The sequence below is a fragment of the Crotalus tigris genome, unplaced genomic scaffold, assembly GCF_016545835.1.
Source record: "Crotalus tigris isolate CLP2741 ecotype Arizona unplaced genomic scaffold, ASM1654583v1 scf7180000018301.7375997, whole genome shotgun sequence".
In the NCBI taxonomy this organism is placed as follows: Eukaryota; Metazoa; Chordata; class Lepidosauria; order Squamata; family Viperidae; genus Crotalus; species Crotalus tigris.
Window position 1 is genome coordinate 1,853,606 of NW_024096931.1, and position 19,666 is coordinate 1,873,271.

The following is a 19,666-nucleotide window of genomic DNA, read 5'->3' on the forward strand; positions in this document are numbered from 1 at the left end:
TTTTCAAATTGTTAACTTTTTTTATTCGTAAATAAGGATCAAAATAAGTTTATCTGCCACAACAGAATTGGCTTATAAATGATGTACAATAGTCATTTCACAGGAAAATAGTAACAACTGGCACTGAAGAACTTCCAAAGTTTACTGCAATGATTTTTCATTTTACTATAACGCTTTTTCTTAGCAGCAAGGTATTAGATATATTGGAATGGCTCATACAAAAGGCAGCAAAAATGAAATGACTGAAAATTGAGTTTTCAAAAATGCAGTCCCTTTTTAAGCTGGCCCAAATTATTCAGCATGCACTGGAACATTGCAAGATTTTGATGCATTATAACTATTAAAAATCATCAGTACCAGACTAAGTGCCATCTATTTCCAAAGTGGGATGATCCCTACTGTTTGGAATCTTAGTCCCAGCTCACTTGTCACCAGGTGGTGTTCTTGGATTTTTGTTAACTGCCACACAGAGAAGCAGCTCTCAGCCCTCTTTGATCCTCCCTGCAGCATTTGAGCAGTTTAGGGATTCTCTCTGCCTGTGCAAAAATAAACACTGCACAATTGACACAGGCAGTTCTTGAGATGCAACTGCAAGGGATCCTGCCTGTTGAGGTCACACGTTGTGGCAGTCCTTAGGTGAACATTGTCACTTAACCACCCCTCCACACTCCAAAGAACTGTTAAATGAACAGGTAGGTTATTAAGCAGAACTTGGGGTGCCTCCTGGTTGGGGGAGGCAATTGGAGACTTAGGACAAGCCCAGGCCTGCCTATCCTGGTGTCAGACCTGCCACAACTTAAACCTCTAAATAGAAACCATCCGTGACTCCATTTCTTGAGAAAGATATTAGAGAATTTGCATTTCTCCTTCGTCACCATTTCCATGACTCAGAACGTTGGGATAAAGCAGGTTTTGTCAACTTCCACTGTAGTTCAGTTGAGGGACATTACACCCACCTGCAAAAAATGATACAAGATTAATTGAAAAGCTTTTCACCATTATTATTTGACTCTTCCTACCACCACCCTGCCCAACACTGATGTTAACATTGGTCCTGGGTATTCAACAACGGCTCACTATATATACCTATAAGCCCTAGCTTGATTTGGGGGGGGCTAATATAAGCCCTACTCCAAAAATAAGCCCTAGTTTTGGAGCGAGATGCTTGACTAAGTCAAGCTAGGGTGGGAGGTTACCTGTGAACCCATAGCAAAATGCAGACCTGAGAGTTCCATTCTCAGTGCAGAATGAAGCTGCTCCTTCGGCCGCAGAAGTAGTGGGCTAGCTGGGCGGGGCTGTCGGTGCCAGAGGTTAATGGAAAGGACACCCCCCCTGAAAATAAGACCTGGTGCCTCTTTTGCAGGCAACCTCCCCAACAACCCAGGTCTTACTTTTGGGGAACACAGTAGCAAATACAGTCTTCCTTAGAAAAAAGCTTTTCCAACATCTTAGTGATGTACTCGATTGGAAACAATGCTTTTATCCGTCATAAAAAGTCACTTTATTACCTGTTGTGCAGTACCTGCCTTGTTTCAATCTGCTTCTAAAAAAAAAAAAAGAACATGAGTGCCATTGATTTTCTAAACCAGCAATCACAAAACTCTATAAATATTCCAGAGGAGTTGGACCAGACTGGGGCCTATAAAATAAACTGAAGACCTACCCGACTGGGAGGCCCCAATTTTAGGAACTGTTCTAAAATAACATCCCCCCCATCTCAACTCAGACCTAGTACCCTATTATATGAATGCCAAGCCTCAGTTCATGTCTGAAATCACCAACTGCAAGCAGTTTTCATACGAGGTGTCAGAAAATAATATAGAATTCATCATTGGCTGGTATTTAGGTTAAGAAAATTCTTTCTTACAAACAAGTAAGACGCACCTTTCTTGTCTCTACATTTTGATCTGATGTTACTCAGCAGGAAACATACCTGAAAAAGATAATCTTATTTGTACAGAAAAAGATCAACCTAAATTAACCAAATAGATATATACATTGCTTACTGGTGTACACCGCTTAGAGAGTGCTTGCACTTAAAGCAGTATATAAGTCTCACAAATAAATAAATAAATCCTCCCCCCCCCCCATGCTTTCGCTACTCCAGGCAGGCAGGGCAGCTCTTCAACCCAAGGCCAACATCGGTGGCTCGCGGCTCTTCACAACCGGGGAACAGGAACGCAGGAAATGAGCAGGGAGGCCAAAGAGTCGCCAACCTTACCGAAGGCTATTGCGGCATTCGAGCCGACTTGGGAGAAAGGCCGGCGGTGTTGCCGCGTCTCCCTCCGGCCACAAGGCGGCAGCAGCGCACTCGAACAGATCCTCATTCCGGAGGCGCGAAGGGACGAAAGAACAAAAATGCCACGCGTGCGCCTTTTATACTGCTTGTCGCTTCCCGATTGGCTGGCATTTGTGCGCGGTCAGCCAATCCCGTTGCTCCTTTCCTCTCGCCCTTCGTAGCCAATGTAGTTTCGCGATCTTCCTCTTCTTTTTTTTTTAATCAGCCGCGTCCATTCGCCGTCCGCGTTGCGACTGTTCTTCGACCTCTTGAGGCCACGTGATTGGAGGAGCCGACGCGACTCGGGAGCCGGAATTGGCCAGGAACATTCTTCGAAATCCTAAAGGCTGAGGAGGCGGAAGGGGCGGGCGAGTCTCCTGCAAAGCGGGGCCTGATGGGACTTGTAGGCAACGCGCAGCTAACGGCGCCCGGCTCTGTGTAATCGCTACGCTACCAGGACTACGACTCCCGGTGACTCAGGAAGGGGCTGACGAAGCGGCACTTCCGGCCCGGCTGCTGCGAGGGGAGCGGACGAGACGGCCGGCTGTGCGCTTTTCGGCACTGGCGGGGCGAGCGGCGGAGAGGCGCCATGCGGTGGGCAGCCGCGCGCAGGCTGCCCCCGCCGCCCCCGCTGCCCACAGGTGAGCGGGAGGGAGCGCGGGGCGGAGGCCGGAGGAGGAGAAGGCGGCCCTTCCCCGGCCCAGACCATCCTCATGCCGAGCGGACGGGCTGGTGCCGGTGACTCCAGCTCCCATCAGCCCCGTCAGTGCGGCCATTGCGACGGGGGACGATGGGAGGTGCACAGCCCGGGAAGGGAGATCTCCCCGGCCTGTCACGGGGGTCCCTGCGGGGGGGGGAGCAGCGCCTCCCGCTCTCCCGAGCTCGGACCACCCTCCTGGACGGCGAGTCTCGCTTGGCTGGGGGTTCTGGGGTTTGTAGTCCCGGCATCTCCGGATGGGGGGGGCACTTGAGGAAGGTCGGCTTACCCCAGTGCGCCGCCTCTCTCCCCCCCCCCAATACCTCTGGTTCTACCTTTCGGCTGCTTTGCCCGTCAAGGATCAGCTTGAGAAGGTGGTTCTGAGGCTCTTTCCTCGTCGTCTATAACCAGATTGATTTATTTATTTATGAGACTTATACACCGCTTTAAGTGCAAGCACTCTCTAAGCGGTGTACACCAGTAAGCAATGTATGTATATATTTACATTGCCCCCAACAATCTGGGTCCTCGTTTTACCTACCCCGGAAGGATGGAAGGCTGAGTCAACCTTGAGCCGTGAGATTTGAACCGCTGACCTGCTGAACACAGTCAGCTAAAGTGGCCTGCAGTCCTGCACTCTAACTGCTGCACCACCTCGGCTATCATCTATCTATCTCTCCTTATCTATCTGTCTATCATCTATCTATCTATCTATCTGTCTATCATCTATCTATCTATCTATCTATATCTATCATCTATCTATCTCTCCCTATCTGTCTATCTATATCTATCATTTATTTATTTATTTATTTGTGAGACTTATATACCGCTTTAAGTGCAAGCACTCTCTAAGCGGTGTACGCCAGTAAGCAATGTGTGTATGTGTGTGTATATATATATATATATATATATATATATATATATATATATATATATATATATATATATATATATATTGCCCCCAACAATCTGGGTCCTCATTTTACCTACCCCGGAAGGATGGAAGACTGATTCAACCTTGAGCCGGTGAGATTTGAACCGCTGACCTGCTGAACACAGTCAGCTAAAGTGGCCTGCAGTCCTGCACTCTAACTGCTGAGCCACCTCGGCTCTTAGATTTGGTTAGAAGATGGGCAATTATATAAATATTATAAATAATTGAAACAGTGTTGCTGAGAAGCTGTGAATAAGCAGTCCTTTCAACCCTCTCTGTGATTCACCTGGTATGTTAGAAATAAATGGCCACTCCAGAATACCATTCTTAGCCCTTCAGGTTCAGGGAAATGTAAGCAGATTGAACTTTGACTTGGGACACATACGTTTGCCTTCATTCGAGGTTGAACTTTGGCTGCTTTCTGAATGCCTAAAGCAGGATCTGCCCCAGACCCATTGTATCCCGAAAAGCTAAGGTTGCAGCAGAGAAGACCCAGATTTTGCACAAGCAGGACCATCAACAAGGCTTCTCTGAAAGATCTCAGATTGCGGTACGGTCTGTACCAGATTGGATAGCATCGCCTTTCGTTTCTTACATCTTTGTACCAGGTTCACGCCCTGCAGAATAAATAAAGGCCAGAATGACTCTAAAGGTCAGCTGAAGTAACATTCCATTAAGCAAAGTTGTTTCCTTCTCAAAAGTGAAGCAAACAATTAACACAAACATGCCAGGTAAGTTTAGGTACAAAGTTCAAAAGGTTTTCTTACTCCTCTGCTGTTGAGATGTAAGCAAAATAGCTGTCTTTCACTCTTAGCGTATCCTGGAAGAAATGGATCCTTGAACAAGTCAACCCAGAGTTCTCTCTCCCAGAGCACAAAGGACCTGGTGTAAATTATAATGTGTCTACTTCAGACCCATTAAGCAAAGACTCAGCTCTTTGGAAAAGGCTCTAATGTTGGGAAAGATAAAAGAAAAAAAAGTGGATGGACTTGGTTACAGAGGTGATGAGTGCAGCATTGGGAGATATGAAAGAACAGATTAGGGATAAATTGTCTGAAAGAAAATCAGGTTTTTTTTTAATGACTCTTTAATCCCTTTGTTTTGGGGTGGGGACAACTGAGTGGAGCTGAGCATTTATTGGCCAGATGCCCTTCCTATTGCCTTTGTGGAGTTCATTGCAGATATTTTCTTTCTGCGCCCTGATAGAGAAACATCTACTGTTGCCTAGGATGGAACTCTCAACCTTCTGAGTGGGAGGTGAGCATCTTCACCTCTAGGCCACCATGCTGCTCATCTGTATGGTCACTAAAAGTGGAAAATGACTTGATAGCATATAATTAACGTTAAAGTCTTTTTAAGTGCCAGGTGTGTGCTATCCAAATGTGGACTGCTAGCTTTCAGGTGTTCTGCCAATTAAAGACATTATTAAGCTTTCCATGATCTGTGGATTGGGTACATGCACATATAAATCTAGGTGGTTCAGGCATGTCCTTAAGACACAAAAATGGACATCTGAGCTAAACATTTACATCGGTGAGATGTATGCACCAGTGTCAAAGATATTGCTTGTGCCATTAACAAGTTATATGTTTGGAATAAACTGCAAGAGGATAACAAGGTGCCTGCACCAATAATCACTTGGGGGGAGGGGGGGTCAGCTTAGTGATTCAGGGAGACAGGATATTTGGGTGCTACCTTCAAGGAATGTGTGAGCAGTGGCTTGGCCTTAGTAACTAAGCAGTTGGGGGCCTGGGCTTTGAAGATAGATCATTGGGGAATTCAAAAGTTTAAGGCTTGGCTGGGGAGCAGGAAACATTCTGAAAGAGGGAGTCAGTGAATAAGTTCTGTGCTGTTGCCCTTTCAGCCTGGGTTTTTAACATATTAAAATATTTTTAAGGATTTGGGCAGCTTATCTTCATTGCTGGTATTTAAATCCTTTGGTCCTGGGAGTAAATATTTTTGTAAAATAAATGTCAAGCTTGTATTTAAGAATCTAACTTTCCATGCCCCTTCTTTTAATCCAGGAAACTCCAAGGTCATCATGGCAGTTAAATCTTTTATTTGTATGTGAAGGTGCAAAGTTGATGTTTTAAGCATCATGTGTTGTTAAGATTATTTACTCCTAAGAGTCTCAAGTTGGCTCATTTTTTTCCTCATGGAGAATTAGTACAAGGATTAAGACACTCATTTGACTTTTTCCACTGAAACATGCAAAAAAACAAAGCTGAACATTTTCGGCCCACTTTTACTAATCCTTGTCCATTGAGTTCCTAGGTAGGGCAGGGGTAGGCAACCTTGGCTCTTTTATGACTCGTGGACTTCAACTCCCAGAATTCCTGAGCCAGCCACGCTGAGGGGAAAGGGAGAGGTTTCCAAGCTGAGCCATGCTGGGTCAGGAATTCTGGGAGTTGAAATCCGTGAGTCATAAAAGAGCCAAGGTTGCCTACCCCTGGCATAGGGCATACATAAAAAGATTACATGCTCAGGTGTGGTAAAACTAATTCACCGTTCTTTGTATCTTGGTGGAATCACACGTGTGGTCCCTGTGCCTGTCGGCAGATCTTATGTAATTTCAGATGTTCTAACACAGTGGTTCTCAACCTGTGGGTCAGGACCCCATTTGGGGTCGAACGACCATTTCACGGGGGTCGCCAAACAACGCAGTCCACCATTTTTTTCCCCCTTTTCCTTAGCTGTGCTACTCCCTTTTCTTCTATTGGCTTTTGAAAGTCAATAGAATAGACTCTCTTGAATAGAGTCTAATTCTACTGGCTTTCCAAAGCCAACAGGAATTGTCCAGGCTGTCTCTGCCCTGCTGAGCCCGCCAAAAGTCCCATTCTGCAAACGGTGCTGCACCAGTTGAGTAGTCCTCGACTTACAACCGGTTGGGGGTCGCGGCATTAAAAAGGTTGAGAACCACTGGTTTAAAGTCTGTGCTGCTTGAAGGGAGTGGCTCTTCTGATTTTGCTCAATCCTCTTCCTGGCAGCTGTGCACAAAAATCCTTCCCCTGCCGTTATCATTCTGTTTTCCCACCCATCCCTTACTTGCTTTTTTTTTTAATCTATCCTGTTCCTCCTGTCTCTGTCACTCTTGTCTGTATAGTTTCAACTTCCTCTTTTTCCTTCTGCATAAACGCCTCCTCCAGAGATGGTTTCACTTCTTATTCCGGCAAGCCGATGCTTTTCCCAAACATACTGGAGAGTTAGTTCCTTGTGCAGCTTGTTCCTGTGTTACTGTGAGAGAACAGAAGCGGCTTCTGAGGCCCAGGTCTCAGCTTGATACTTGTTCCAATCCACCACCCCGATCAAACCCCATGACCCTAGTAAATTAGAAAGTTAGGGAAGATTTAAAGCAAACTTTCTATTGCATGAAGTTTCTATCCAGCTGTATTGGAAGTCCTCGACTTTCAACTACAATTGAGCCGAACATTTCTGCTGCTAAGTGAAATATTTGTTAAGTGAGTTTTACCCCATTTTACGACCTTTCCGCAGTGGTTAAGTGAATCACTGCAGCTATTAAGCTAGTAACACAGCTGTTAAGTGAATCTGGTTTCCCCATTGACCGCTTGTCAGACGGTCGGCAAAGGGGATCGCCTGACCCTGGGACGGTGCAACTGTCATTAAATGAGGCAGTTGCCAAGTGTCTGAATTTTGATCATGTGACCCTGGGGATGCTGCAACGGTCTTACATGTGAAAAACAATCATAACTCAAAAACAGTCATAACTCATAACAGTCATAACATAAAGATGACCTCCAAGGTCCCTTCCAACTTTACTATTATTATTATTACTTATTATTATTACTTTTTCCAGTGCCGTTGTAACTTCGGTCACTAAATGAACTGTTGTAAGTCAAGGACTACCTGTAGTTTTTGTTGTTGAAAACCACTCAGATATGTTTTCTGACCACCTCAGAAAGGGGGAGCTTTGCTTGGGCTTCTGTTCCATCAGCCTCGCTCCTTCTGTCTGACTGCATATCGCGAAAGCCACTTCAAACAAGGGCATGTATAGCCTCTCTGATGCATGGAGCTTTAGTAAATGTTGATCTGAATTTTGTTTTTCGACACCTTAAAACAGACATGTCAAACTCGCGATGTCACATGACGTTGCGCAAGTATCGGGACGGTTTTGACATTGCTGGCAATGGGGTGGGTGCAGCTTCCGGATGATGTGTCTGGTCTGTGGGCCGGCGGTTTGACACCCCTGCCTTAAAATAACCCCTTTAAACCCACTAAAATATGTTTAACAATTGCCCCATGTGTTCCAGGGAACGGCTCCTTTATAGCCCTCAAGCAGGGCGGATATCATAGTGAAGCCTACAGACCAAAAAGTGCATTTGGACATAGAAATCCTTTTTTTTTTTTTTTGGTCATCTGGTAGTGCAGTGATGGCGAACCTTTTAGTGCCCAAACTGCAACCCAAAACCCACTTATGTATCATCGGGTGCCAGGTGGGCATGGCCCATTGGATGGGCGTGGCCCATTGGGTGGATGTGGCTGCAGTGGTAACGGCAGACCAGGTGGGACTAAAAAGTTCAATCAATCAATTCCAACTTTGAGAGATCTTTTTTTTTCCCGCAAGAAGTTGAAATTGACTGATTGATTGAACCTTTTTTTTTTTTTTTGCACACGGAGGCAGAGGCCTAAAGCAAAAAGGTTTTATAAAACCCAGCTGAAGGCCTAGGACTGGGGCGATGGTGTGCGTGCCCACAGAGAGGGCTCTGCGTGCCACCTGTGGCACGCGTGCCATAGGTTCGCCACCACGGTGGTAGTGTATCCACTTACAGTATGTGCAAGATAGCCAGGTTTCTGCCTCCCGTTCTACTCTATTTGTATGATGGATGGAAATTGTCTTTATTTTTCCCAAAGAATGGAACCCTCAGCATTACCTTATCTTGACATGCTCTTCTTTTGCGCAAAATGCTTTTACATCCCACCCCACTCAAAATGCTTTTACATCCCACCCCACTTTGATACTCCAGCAAGCTTGAGTTGGAGAGAAAAGTCTTTCACACAATGAGACGAAAGCACGTGGCGGATTAAACAAAAGGTGAAAAAGAAAAGATGAAACTCCAATTTGGTCTTCACGGCTGGGCTTTCTCAATTGTGGTGCCACCGTTGGATTTGTCCATGGAAATGCAATATTAAACTGCAGTATAACTCAGTTGGGATATCAAATATTGATAGCATTCCGTATTTAACATGCTTTTTAAGATATATGTCAGGAAGTGTAGCTCTTGTGTAGTTCACTTCAAAAGCTGCTTGATACCCTCTTCTTATTTCATTATTGGTTTTGGTTTTAGCCCTTAACAAAGGGAAAAAATAGGAAAAAGAAAAATATTATAAGGATTCTTTGTATATAATATTTTGTATAACATTTTGAGTAAAATATGACCATTTGCATTATAATCTATGCCAAGGGGTCTTCAAACTTGGCCCTTTTATGACTTGTGGACTTCAACTCCCAGAATTCCTCAGCCAGGCACACATCATAAAAGTCATAAAAGGGCCAAGTTTGAAGACCCTGATCTTGTATTATACATGCCTGTAAGCAACTAATTTCATAATATCAGGTCTTCAGTGAAGAACAAAAGCCTTAAATTTATACTTCTGTTGTTGAAGGATGTGGAGGATCCATTTCTGTTATTCAGACATCCATTTTTATGTTATAACAATATACAGATTGTCCTTGAATTGTGACCACCACTGAGCCCAAAATTTCTGTTGCTAAGCAAGACATCTGTTAAGTGAGTTTAGTCTCCTTTTATGACTTTTCTTGCCACAGTTGTTAAGTGAATCGCTGCAGTTGTTAAATTAGTAAGCCGGTTGTTAAGTGAATCTGGCTTCCCCATTGACTTTGTCAGAAGCTCGCAAAAGGGGATCACATGACCCCAGGACATGGCAACCGTCATAAATATGAGTCAGTTGCCAAGTGCCTGAATTTTGGTTGTGTGATCATGGGGGTACTGCAACAGTCGTAAGTGAAAAATGTAAGTCGCTTTTTTCAGTGCCGTTGTAACTTCAAACGGTCACTAAATGGACGGTTGTAAGTCAAGGACTACCTTTAGTTCAAGAGAATACAGACGTCTAAAATGTTACTCCTTGTTCTTCTTCCTTAAATGAATGCACACAATTATTTCTTTTTATAACGTAATCATTTCTGGCTATTGCAAAAAATGTTTTATGAAGCATTATTCTCACGATACCCTGAACACTTGATACAAACACTGAGGTCCAGTAAATTTTTAATATTATGTTTTCCTGAACAATCCATTACTGGAATTTTTGCTAAATTAATGCAGTTTCCCATTGTTCGGTTATAAGCGGTAGATAGATATCTTTCAGGAATTGAGGAATTTTCCTTCTTTCCTTCAAAAACTGCTTTCATTTTTTTGAGATGTTATAAAAATGATGTAAGACTGGGTTTTGGTGGGGGGGGGGTTGCAGATGTTTTTTGGTGTGTTTCTGAACAAAACTCTTCTTTTGTTGTTACCAGAAGCAGCTTTTATGATGTTCCATTGTGGGACTAGATTATGAGTGCCAACAAGAATACCCGCTACAATCGTTTCTCCAGCAGTAACACTCCAACAGTAACACTCCCAGAAAACACAAACGGGGTAAGACAATGCAGCTTGACAGCCATCTCACCCAGCGTCCTGGGATTTTCTCCCAATTGCCCTCCTTGGCGTTCTGGTTTTCAGCCCATGAAGGATGGAATGTAACAAGTTGTCTCTCTCTGTTGCAGACAAGAATGGAAACTACTTTTGGACCTACGTACTCCGCTGTGACCACCATCACCAAAGGTTGGGACTGAATAATTCTTGCTGTCTAATCTGTATAAAATTATAAGATAGTTTACAGAATAAATACATCTTGGCTTAGTGGTCTCCTCTGAAAATCCAATAATTCGTTTGTCAGGTTAAAGCTGCAGTCTGAGTTCCAGAAAATTCAGATTCCCACTTCATGATCACCCAATGTACGTAGGAACCAAAAATAGCCTGCTACTATGGAAGATAAGAATATCAGGCTACATGTAGAGTACTGAATAGTTCTTGGGATCATATTTAAGGATATCATTTTAATTACTAGTAGGTCCATAGAATGACAAACATGATAGATCAGTTGAAAACTGTAGTTGGTTTCTGGTAATAGGATTAGGGGAAAACATGGCTGTGATTGACAAGTGCCATACCTAAAAGCATGGCAGTCAAAAGATGCTGCCCAATTGTTTTCTGATGCTCCAGGTGACAGAACTAAAAACAATAGGCAGAATTGTAAGAGAAACAAATTTGAGTTAAGCATCAGAAGAAACTTCTGTTGATAAGAGCTTTGGAGTGGTGGAATGAGGTCCTTTCTCCGTATTGTGTTTAGGACTCTGCAACATTTCTAATTTTATTTCAAAAACCTGCCACAGCTGCTTTAAGATGTTGCCTGTTCTCACTCCCTGCTAGCACTGATGAAGTGACCTAGTTTGGTAATGAAATGTCTGCAAGAAAACAATCATGCTCAGGGAACACCAAGAACCCCACAGTTCAACCCTGAGCTACAAATATTCAATTCTGAGATGGTTACATTTTAAGTGATTGTTCAGTTTATAAAAACAAGCAAACATGAAGTTTATAACATGTAAATGAAGTAAATAAAATGCATAAATAATATATTGCTATAGGGAGCAGAGATTCAGTTAGCTATTTATCTCTTAGGACATTCATTTTAATTCCTTCCTAGCGTTGCTTTTTGATGTTTAGTGTTTTCTAACCATGGAAAATTTACTTTTGTTTTTGCTAAACCTTATTATGTAGTGATTTTTCACAGAGGTTTCACTATACAAACTTCAGGTACTTCCTGTTGTGCCCGGACACTGCTTTTTGTTGGCATAAGAATTGGTTTTTAGAAGAGAAATTTAGAATATAGGCCTAAATCAATACAGGGAGGGTAGAATTATTGATGGAAAAATCCATCTCTCCATTTCAAAGCTGTTTTAAAAAATTGTTCTGTTCCATCCCCAGCAAATTTGGAGGAGGTGTGGAGCTTTATTAATTTGTTTTTCTTTTATATATATATATGTGTGTGTGTGTGTGTGTGTGTGTGTGTGTTTTTCAAAGCGGCTCAGTGATTTAAGGGAATCTTACATTGCAGAATGTCTCACCTCTCTCTCCTGCTTCTTTTTTTTAGCAGATGGAAGTAGTTCATACAAACAACATCGCCAGACACCCTCCTCCTCAAGTACACTCCCCTACCCCTCCCGAGACGAGGATGACGGCATGGTAGGTGCTTTGAGGAGAGCAGAGATTGCAAGGTTGGGAATGGAGTCCCTCCCCAATTTCTCTGACTCAGTTTCAGGTCACAAATTCCAGTCTGCTCTTTTTTTTTTTTTCCCCTACATCTGTTGAGATTTCTCCCTTCATAGGATGTGCAATTAAATATAGGAATAAATCTATATGAAAGTTCCCTTAAAGGTTCTCAATTCTCCCAATTATTAACACTGCTTGTTGACTTCAACTGAATGTGTTTAGCAATCACTCTGGATTGATGTGGGTTAAAATACATGTTGAGTTTGAGCTACTTGAGACAATAATGGCTTATTTAATATGACTTCACTCCATTAATCTTTATTTGGCATTTTAAAATATTCCGCTATACCAGTGATGGCGAACCTTTTAGAGACCCACTTATGTATCGTTGGGTGCTGGGTGGGCGTGGCCCATTGGGTGGGTGTGGCCCGTTGGGTGGGCGTGGCCACAGTGGTAACGGCAGACTGGGTGGGACTAAAAAGTTCAATCAATCAATTCCAACTTTGCGAGATCTTTTTTTCCCGCAAGAAGTTGAAATTGACTGAACCTTTTTTTTTCACACAGCGGCGGAGGCGTAAAGCGAAAAGGTTTTATAAAACTCAGCTGAAGGCCTAGGATTGGGGCGACGGCGTGTGTGCCCACAGAGAGGGCTCTGCCACCTGTGGCACACGTGCCATAGGTTTGCCACCATGGCGCTATACTATCCTTGGAAATATTGAAGAATAAATAGCTTTTCAAAATGGAAAGGAATTGATGGATAGCTAAAATTTAAGAAAGCTCTACGCTGCCTTTCAACTGCCCTCTTGGTACATAAGCTCTCGGCGTGCATACAAACAACAAAGTGATGTAATGATAAGATATCAATAGGAGAAAGTAATAGGAAAGATGAGAAAGATAATAGTAATACAGCCCTATTACATGAGTGAATATCTTTAGGCATAAGACAGTGCTGTGGTCATTAGCAGAGTGATGGAACGAGGGAAACAACTGTTTGCCAGGGGCAGGACCTTTTGGTTGCACCCCAGTTCCCTTCGAGGAGTGCCAGCTAAAGACATAACATTTTAGAGAAATTACTGGTTCGTGTATTTATTTTCATTTTCACTTTGAGGTGCATAGGCGTGCACATATGCACATCATATGATAGACGGGCGGTTGTAAAAATTTGATGAATAAGTAAAAATAAGTCAAAAAATAAATACTTCAATATCCCACCTGTCTATTCAAATGGTATTCAAGGAAGCTAATGATTTTCTTTAAAATTTAAAAGCTAATGTGTGTATCAAAATTAATGCTAAAACTGATCACTGATAAAAGGCTGGATGAAAGAGATGCATTTTTACAAATTGTAATGAATGTGAGAGTGTGGAGGTCAACGGGTGCATCATCCCTCAGCATCTAGGAGAAAAACCTCTCAGCTGGGGCCTGGGCTCTAAACCTCTGTGAGAGCCTGCCTGAAGAGTTTAGGTCAGGTGTAGGCAATCTTGGCTCTTTTATGACTCATGGACTTCAACTCCCAGAATTCCTGAGCCAGCATAGCTGGCTCAGGAATTCTGGGAGTTGAAGTCCATGAGTCATAAAAGAGCCAAGGTTGCCTATCCCTGGTTTAGGTCATCACCACCACAGGCGTGGTTCCTGCAACTACTGGGGACTTTGAAGGCCAGTATCAGCATCTTCAATCATGACATCTGAGCCTCTGGCAATCCCTGCAGATCTTCAGCAAAAGAATCCAGAGAAGCTGCCTTTTGCGCCAGTTCACAGCCAGTTCCGGTCCCCCAGCACCACCTTCTGCGCACTGGCAAATAGAAAAGGCTCGAAGCATCGCAAAGTAGAGGTTTGAAAGCCTCCACCTACCTTGAAGATCCCAAGTGGGTTCCAGGCATTCACCAAGATAACTAGAGCAGCCTCAGTACCATGTCTTGGCCCAGAGCCCAAGTTTAAATGGCCCCCAACCTTTTGGACACCAGGGATCGGTTCCGTGAGGAGAGGTTTTTCCACGGACTGGAGGGGATGTAGTTTCGGAGGGGGTTTCCCTCGTTTGCGTGGGCTGGTGTGTGGCATGCCCGAACTGGTGCTGGTCCACCGACTGGCGCTTGGGACCTCTGGCTTACAAGAATTGGTACCATCCAGATTACTTTGGAACCGCAAGGCCTTTCTGATCGCTTTTGTGATTTTGAAAGTAACCTATAATAACCCAGCACTCAAGTCAAGAGGAGATTTCAAGTAGATTTCCTGGAACTGCCTTTTGCAGTGCGTGGGTGTAAATATAATCTACCAGGAAACATTCTTGAACTATCAGGCTAGTCCTGCACTGCCTGATTTAACCATTGTAAGAACAGCAAATTCAGAGCAGCTACTTAACAATACAATGAAAAAGATGTTCAAAAGCAGGACAACGTCTGGGACCTGTTGGCATTTGTGTCAGAATATTTTGGAACCGTATCTCCGTTGTTGCGTTAATTACCAATAAGACAATGGGTCACTCTTCCTCCTCTTTGCATGAGCAGCCTGTAACAACTCAATACACAACAGCATGGGGGTTCACACCATTCTGAGTGGCCACCGGCCGAGATTTTGTTTCTAGGCCGGAACTTCCCCAACCATCACCCCAGAACACATCACTAACCAGGAAGGGACCAAAGTTAACTGGCAGAGGTCTGGCGTGAACTCTCAGTTCTGGCTTTGCACTACTGTAATTCACCTGCCTTCTAGTCAACTATACTTTTCTCAACAAATGGAGTAAAAGATTGTTTTTACGTAGAAGCCCAAGATGAGGCAGGCCCGACGTCCTCAGGGTGAGAAGCAGGAGAGCCTCTCTTGAGTTCATTAATGTGAGCTGCCTGCTGAGAGGCCCCTCTCCCCCCCCCAGCAAAGAGTCGGCGTGGTCTGAATTTTCCTTTTGCTCTTCCTTTGGGATGCTGCATCCTGGAGCCACGAAGAGGCCAGGACACCGACATCTCAGTTGTCTCTTCTGTCACCATTTAAAGCAGTGGTTCTCAACCTGTGGGTCGGGACCCCATTTGGGGTTGGACGACCATTTCACGGGGGTCGCCAAACAATGCTGTCCGCCATTTTTTCCCCCTTTTCCTTAGCTGTGCTCCTCCCTTTTATTCTATTGGCTTTCAAAAGCCAATAGGAATTGTCCAGGCTGTCTCTGCCCTGCTGAGCCCGCCAAACGTCCAATTCTGCAAACGGTGCTGCACCAGTTGAGTAGTCCTCGACTTACGACCGGTTGAGTAGTCCTCGGCTTACGACCAGTTGGGGGTCGCGGCATTAAAAAGGTTGAGAACCACTGGTTTTAAAATCTGTGGAGATTCTCAGTCAACCAGGTCACAGTTGGTTGTCCCAAGGTGTTTTCCTCAAAAGGCAACTGGACTTCCTTGCTTTTTCCTTGACGATGTTTCGCTTCTCATCCAAGAAGCTTCTTCAGTTCTGCCTGAATGATGGAGAACGGAAGGATTTATATTCCTTTCAGTTATCTGCAAGGAATGATGACTGCAAGGAATATCAGTCCTTCCATTCTCCACCATCCAGTCAGAACTGAAGAAGCTTCTTGGATGAGAAGCGAAACGTCTTCAGGGGAGAAAGAAAGTCCAGTTGCCTTTTGAAAAAGCACCTTCGGGACAACCACTGAAAGACTATGGCTGCCAGATCCCCCTAGTTAAACTTGGCCTTTTGCGGCTGCTTCTCTAAGGTGCAACTTTATCGTTGCTCTTCAGTCCCCCGTTCGTACAGATGCCCTAGGTCTCCTTTGGCCTTCCTCCCCTGCATGGGAACCTGAGAGGTGGCCGTTCCGCTAGCTGCTGCCTTGCTGAGCCAGTCCCAGAGAGCCTGCAGCCAGGACAAGCCGGGTGATTGGTGGGCATGGTGCCCAGCTGACTCTTCCATCCCCAAACAGGAAGCCACAGAGCAGAACCCCGACTGAATTGAATAGGAGGAAGTCTCCAGCCATCTACGCAAAGCAAATTGGCAGAAGTGTGTTTGTGTGTGTGTGTGTGTGAGAGAGAGAGAAAGAGGCAGAGGCAGCCTAACCACAAGCGCTCTTAGGAACAGCAAAGGCCATGAGAGCGAAGCGTAGTAGGTTTTTGGTGGAGGATCATAGCTGGGAAGCCGCATTTCTGGCCAGAAGCCTGGTTGAGCACCAGCAAGTTCCATGTTGGGAAGGTGAGCTTTTTATGTATCGGCCTCAGAGGCAAACGTCAGTCCGGAGAGCTTTTGCAACCACCTGTCTGAGATCTGTCAAGCTTTTACCGATGATTTAACGGTTAAGTGAAATGCTGGTATTGTGCAAGAGGTGAAAGGAATTCCGAAGGATAAACTTTGCAGAGCTTCTGTTCAAAGCAAGAGTAACTTCTTTGCAGGGCAAGTTAAATGTGCTCTGCCTGCCGCTGATGCATCAAGGCCTCCCTCGGCTTAACCTGCTGCTTATTTCTTGTTTTGAAAAATGCAGAGCGGTTTGCAAAAGGAATGGGGTGGTCTCACTGCTTCTTTGTGTGCTGCTTGGCCCGTCACAGGTGGAACAGCCGCTTGGGACAGAACCTGGCAGAAATGGGTTGAGAAAGGCTGCCATTAAAAAGGGCCTTCTGGAATCCCCCATAATGCTGGTTCTAAGTTGCTGATTGGGGCCGCTGTGCTCTTTAACTTAAACAAGCTACTGACTCATCTCTCTCTTCCCCCCCCCACTCCCTCTCCAGCTGCCGATCACCCGTCGGTCTGACTCTGCCATCTCCGTTCGCTCGTTGCACTCCGAGTCCAACATGTCCCTGCGCTCAGCATTCTCTCTCCATGAGGAAGAGGAAGAGCCGGTACGTATTTGGGGGTCGGGGGGGGGGGGCAGAGTTCCCATAATATATGGAGCAGAACAAGTATATGCCACTTTCTCTATTAACTACCAAAGCAGAAAGCTCTTCGTATTGCAGGAATTTCATTTTTCTTTTCATAAAGGAACCTTTGGTGACCATTATTAAAGCAATTAGCCTTCTGCCTCTTTCCTCCCCCCCCCCCAGCAACAGAATGAAAACATCCTAATAAAACCTTGCGGTGCTTAAAGAAAAAGCCCAGAGGAGCCCAAACCCGAGAGAGATGAGGCTCCCTGATGCAGCAGCTGATGATTTTCCTATCCAAGGCATCCTTGGTCCATATTAAGCCCGTAGTTTTAGCTGTTTCCCCCCCCCCCCTGCAAGCATGCAGCGTTGCAGCCAGAAAGGACTCTGAGGAAGGAAATCTCTGGGTCTGGAGTTGCAGCCAAATTGGTCTCGCTTTTCATGGTCCTTGCTCAGCTTATGGCAGTGGTTCTCAACCTGTGGGTCGGGACCCCCTTTGGGGTCGAACAACCATTTCACGGGGGTCGCCAAACAACGCAGTCCGCCATTTTTCCCCCTTTTCCTTAGCTGTGGTACTCCCTTTTATTCTATTGGCTTTGGAAAGCCAATAGAATAGACTCTCTTGAATAGAGTCTAATTCTATTGGCTTTCAAAAGCCAATAGGAATTGTACAGGCTGTCTCTGCCCTGCTGAGCCGCCAAAAGTCCCATTCTGCAAATGGTGCTGCACTAGTTGAGTAGTCCTCGACTTACGACCGGTTGAGTAGTCCTAGACTTACGACCGGTTGGGGGTCGCAGCATTAAAAAGGTTGAGAACCACTGGCTTATGGGTTGCTGTTGGTCTTACTGGCTGCAATCGTAGATGTAGATGAAATCGTAGATTAAATTAAAAGGACCACAAGTTTGCCCATCTCTGTTGTAAAGGAAATGGTGGTCTGTTTCTGGCACAATTCTTTTCACCATAAATGGTTTGCCACAATTCACAAGCACTGCAGAAAATCTACTCTGTCCCTGTTTAGAATTTACTGCCCATGGCCTCTGTTCAACTTTTCTGCCTCAATCTTGATGCATGCATGCAGTTCAGTTCTGGGTATTGTAACGCTGGGCCTTTGGAAGTTTGCAAAAATCCTTTTTGTTGTGGAAAAAAAAAAAGCTGTATGCTGTTTAACAAAATAAAGTTCCAAAGCTCTCCCCAAAATTTGGCATAGGTGTGTGACCTACATTTATCACATTTTCCTTCCCCAGTTAACTCGTGTCTCTCCCAAAAAGTAAAAGTGCCTCAAAAAAATGTTACAGGTAGTCCTTGACATATGACCCCAATTGAGCCCAAAATTTCAGTTGCTAAATAAAACATTTGTTAAGTGAGTTTTGCCTCATTTTACAACTTTTACTTGCCATGGTCGTTAATTGAATGACTGCAGTTGTTAAGTTAATAACAGGGTTGTTAAGTGACTTCCCTATTGACTTTTACTTGCCAGAAAAATCACATGTCCCTGGGACACAGCGACCGTCATAAATATGAGTCAGTTGCCAATTTTGATCACGTGAGCATGGGGATGCTGCATCGCTTTTAAGCATTAAAAACGGTCCTAACTCACTTTTTTCCCTGTGCCATTGTAGCTTTGAACGGTCACTGAATGAACTGTTGTAAGTCGAGGCCTACTTATATTGACCCTGAGCAGAGGCTACCTTTTTGTGAGCATGTTGTGCACATAGATTGATGACCTTGTGGGAGGGAGGGGGCTTATCCTGAGCCTGCAGCCCTGGTCCCCAGTGGTATAGGTCAGAGGTCTCCAAACTTGGCAGTTTTAAGACTTTTATTTATTTATTTACGAGACTTATATACCGCTTTAAGTGCAAGCACTCTCTAAGTGGTGTACACCAGTAAGCAATGTATATATATATATTATATTACATTGCCCCCAACAATCTGGGTCCTCATTTTACCTACCCCGGAAGGATGGAAGGCTGAGTCAACCTTGAGCCGGTGAGATTTGAACCGCTGACCTGCTGAACACAGTCAGCTAAAGTGGCCTGCAGTACTGCACTCTTAACTGCTGCGCCACCTCAGCTTTTGATCTACAACTCCTAGAATTCCTCAACCAGCTGTGAAGTTGGAGTCCACAAGTCGTAAAAGTTGACAGGTTTGGAGACCGCCCTGCTGTAAATACAGGCAGGCAGCTGTTTTGGATCCTGCAAACACAAATGCCCCTGTTTGCCCGCTTCCAAAGAGATCCCTGGTCCCTCCGGTGTCGTCCCCTGCTAGCTGCTTTCATCCTGGGAGCTGCCTAGAGTCAGTGAGAAGTTTTGAATAAATAAATAAAATTCTCTCCTTTTCTCTTCCCCGATTGTGAAAGAAGGAGGGAGATGTTTTGGTATCTGGACTGCAAAACCCTGGACCAATTCCAACTAGATGGCAGCAGAAAGATACAGAGGGCAGAATTCTTTCACACCTTCTGGTCGTCATCTGTATTTTTGCAAATGAAAGGTTTTGCTTGGGCCCTGGAGAGTTCTTCTTGCAGCCCGGCCCGGCCCCGGCAAAACCCGCTTAACGACCGTCTCACTCAGCAACCGAAAGTTTGGGCTCCATTGTATTTGTAAGTCAAGGACTACCTGTGATTTTGTCTTCCAAGGTCCCCGGCCT

The 19,666-nt window shown here is 44.7% G+C and overlaps 1 protein-coding gene, 1 long non-coding RNA gene and 1 other non-coding gene across 7 annotated transcripts in view; 1 reads left to right on the forward strand and 2 right to left on the reverse strand.

Annotated features, from left to right (window-relative positions):
- On the reverse strand, positions 1-2,381 carry LOC120310851. Its single transcript, XR_005557476.1, has 4 exons — positions 2,222-2,381; positions 1,885-1,933; positions 1,509-1,543; positions 1-956 (listed from the first exon to the last, which is right to left on the reverse strand). It is a non-coding gene; the product is annotated as an uncharacterized LOC120310851 (long non-coding RNA).
- LOC120310953 lies at positions 1,753-1,837 on the reverse strand. Its single transcript, XR_005557497.1, has one exon. It is a non-coding gene; the product is annotated as a small nucleolar RNA SNORD60 (small nucleolar RNA).
- A 285-nt stretch (positions 2,382-2,666) lies between the features above and the next one.
- TRAF7 (TNF receptor associated factor 7) overlaps positions 2,667-19,666 on the forward strand; it is a 51,793-nt gene continuing 34,793 nt past the window's right edge. Inside the window, exons 1-7 of one of the 5 annotated variants that reach the window (XM_039349717.1) lie at positions 2,669-2,919; positions 4,518-4,640; positions 9,592-9,656; positions 10,406-10,526; positions 10,655-10,712; positions 12,085-12,176; positions 16,895-17,005. In XM_039349717.1, the coding sequence (XP_039205651.1) occupies positions 10,443-10,526; positions 10,655-10,712; positions 12,085-12,176; positions 16,895-17,005 (345 nt within the window). In that variant the 5' untranslated portion in view covers positions 2,669-2,919; positions 4,518-4,640; positions 9,592-9,656; positions 10,406-10,442. Of the gene's footprint in view, positions 2,920-4,517; positions 4,641-9,591; positions 9,657-10,405; positions 10,527-10,654; positions 10,713-12,084; positions 12,177-16,894; positions 17,006-19,666 lie in introns of all 5 variants that reach the window. The other 4 variants (XM_039349716.1, XM_039349718.1, XM_039349720.1 and 1 more) reach the window with 4 other exon arrangements.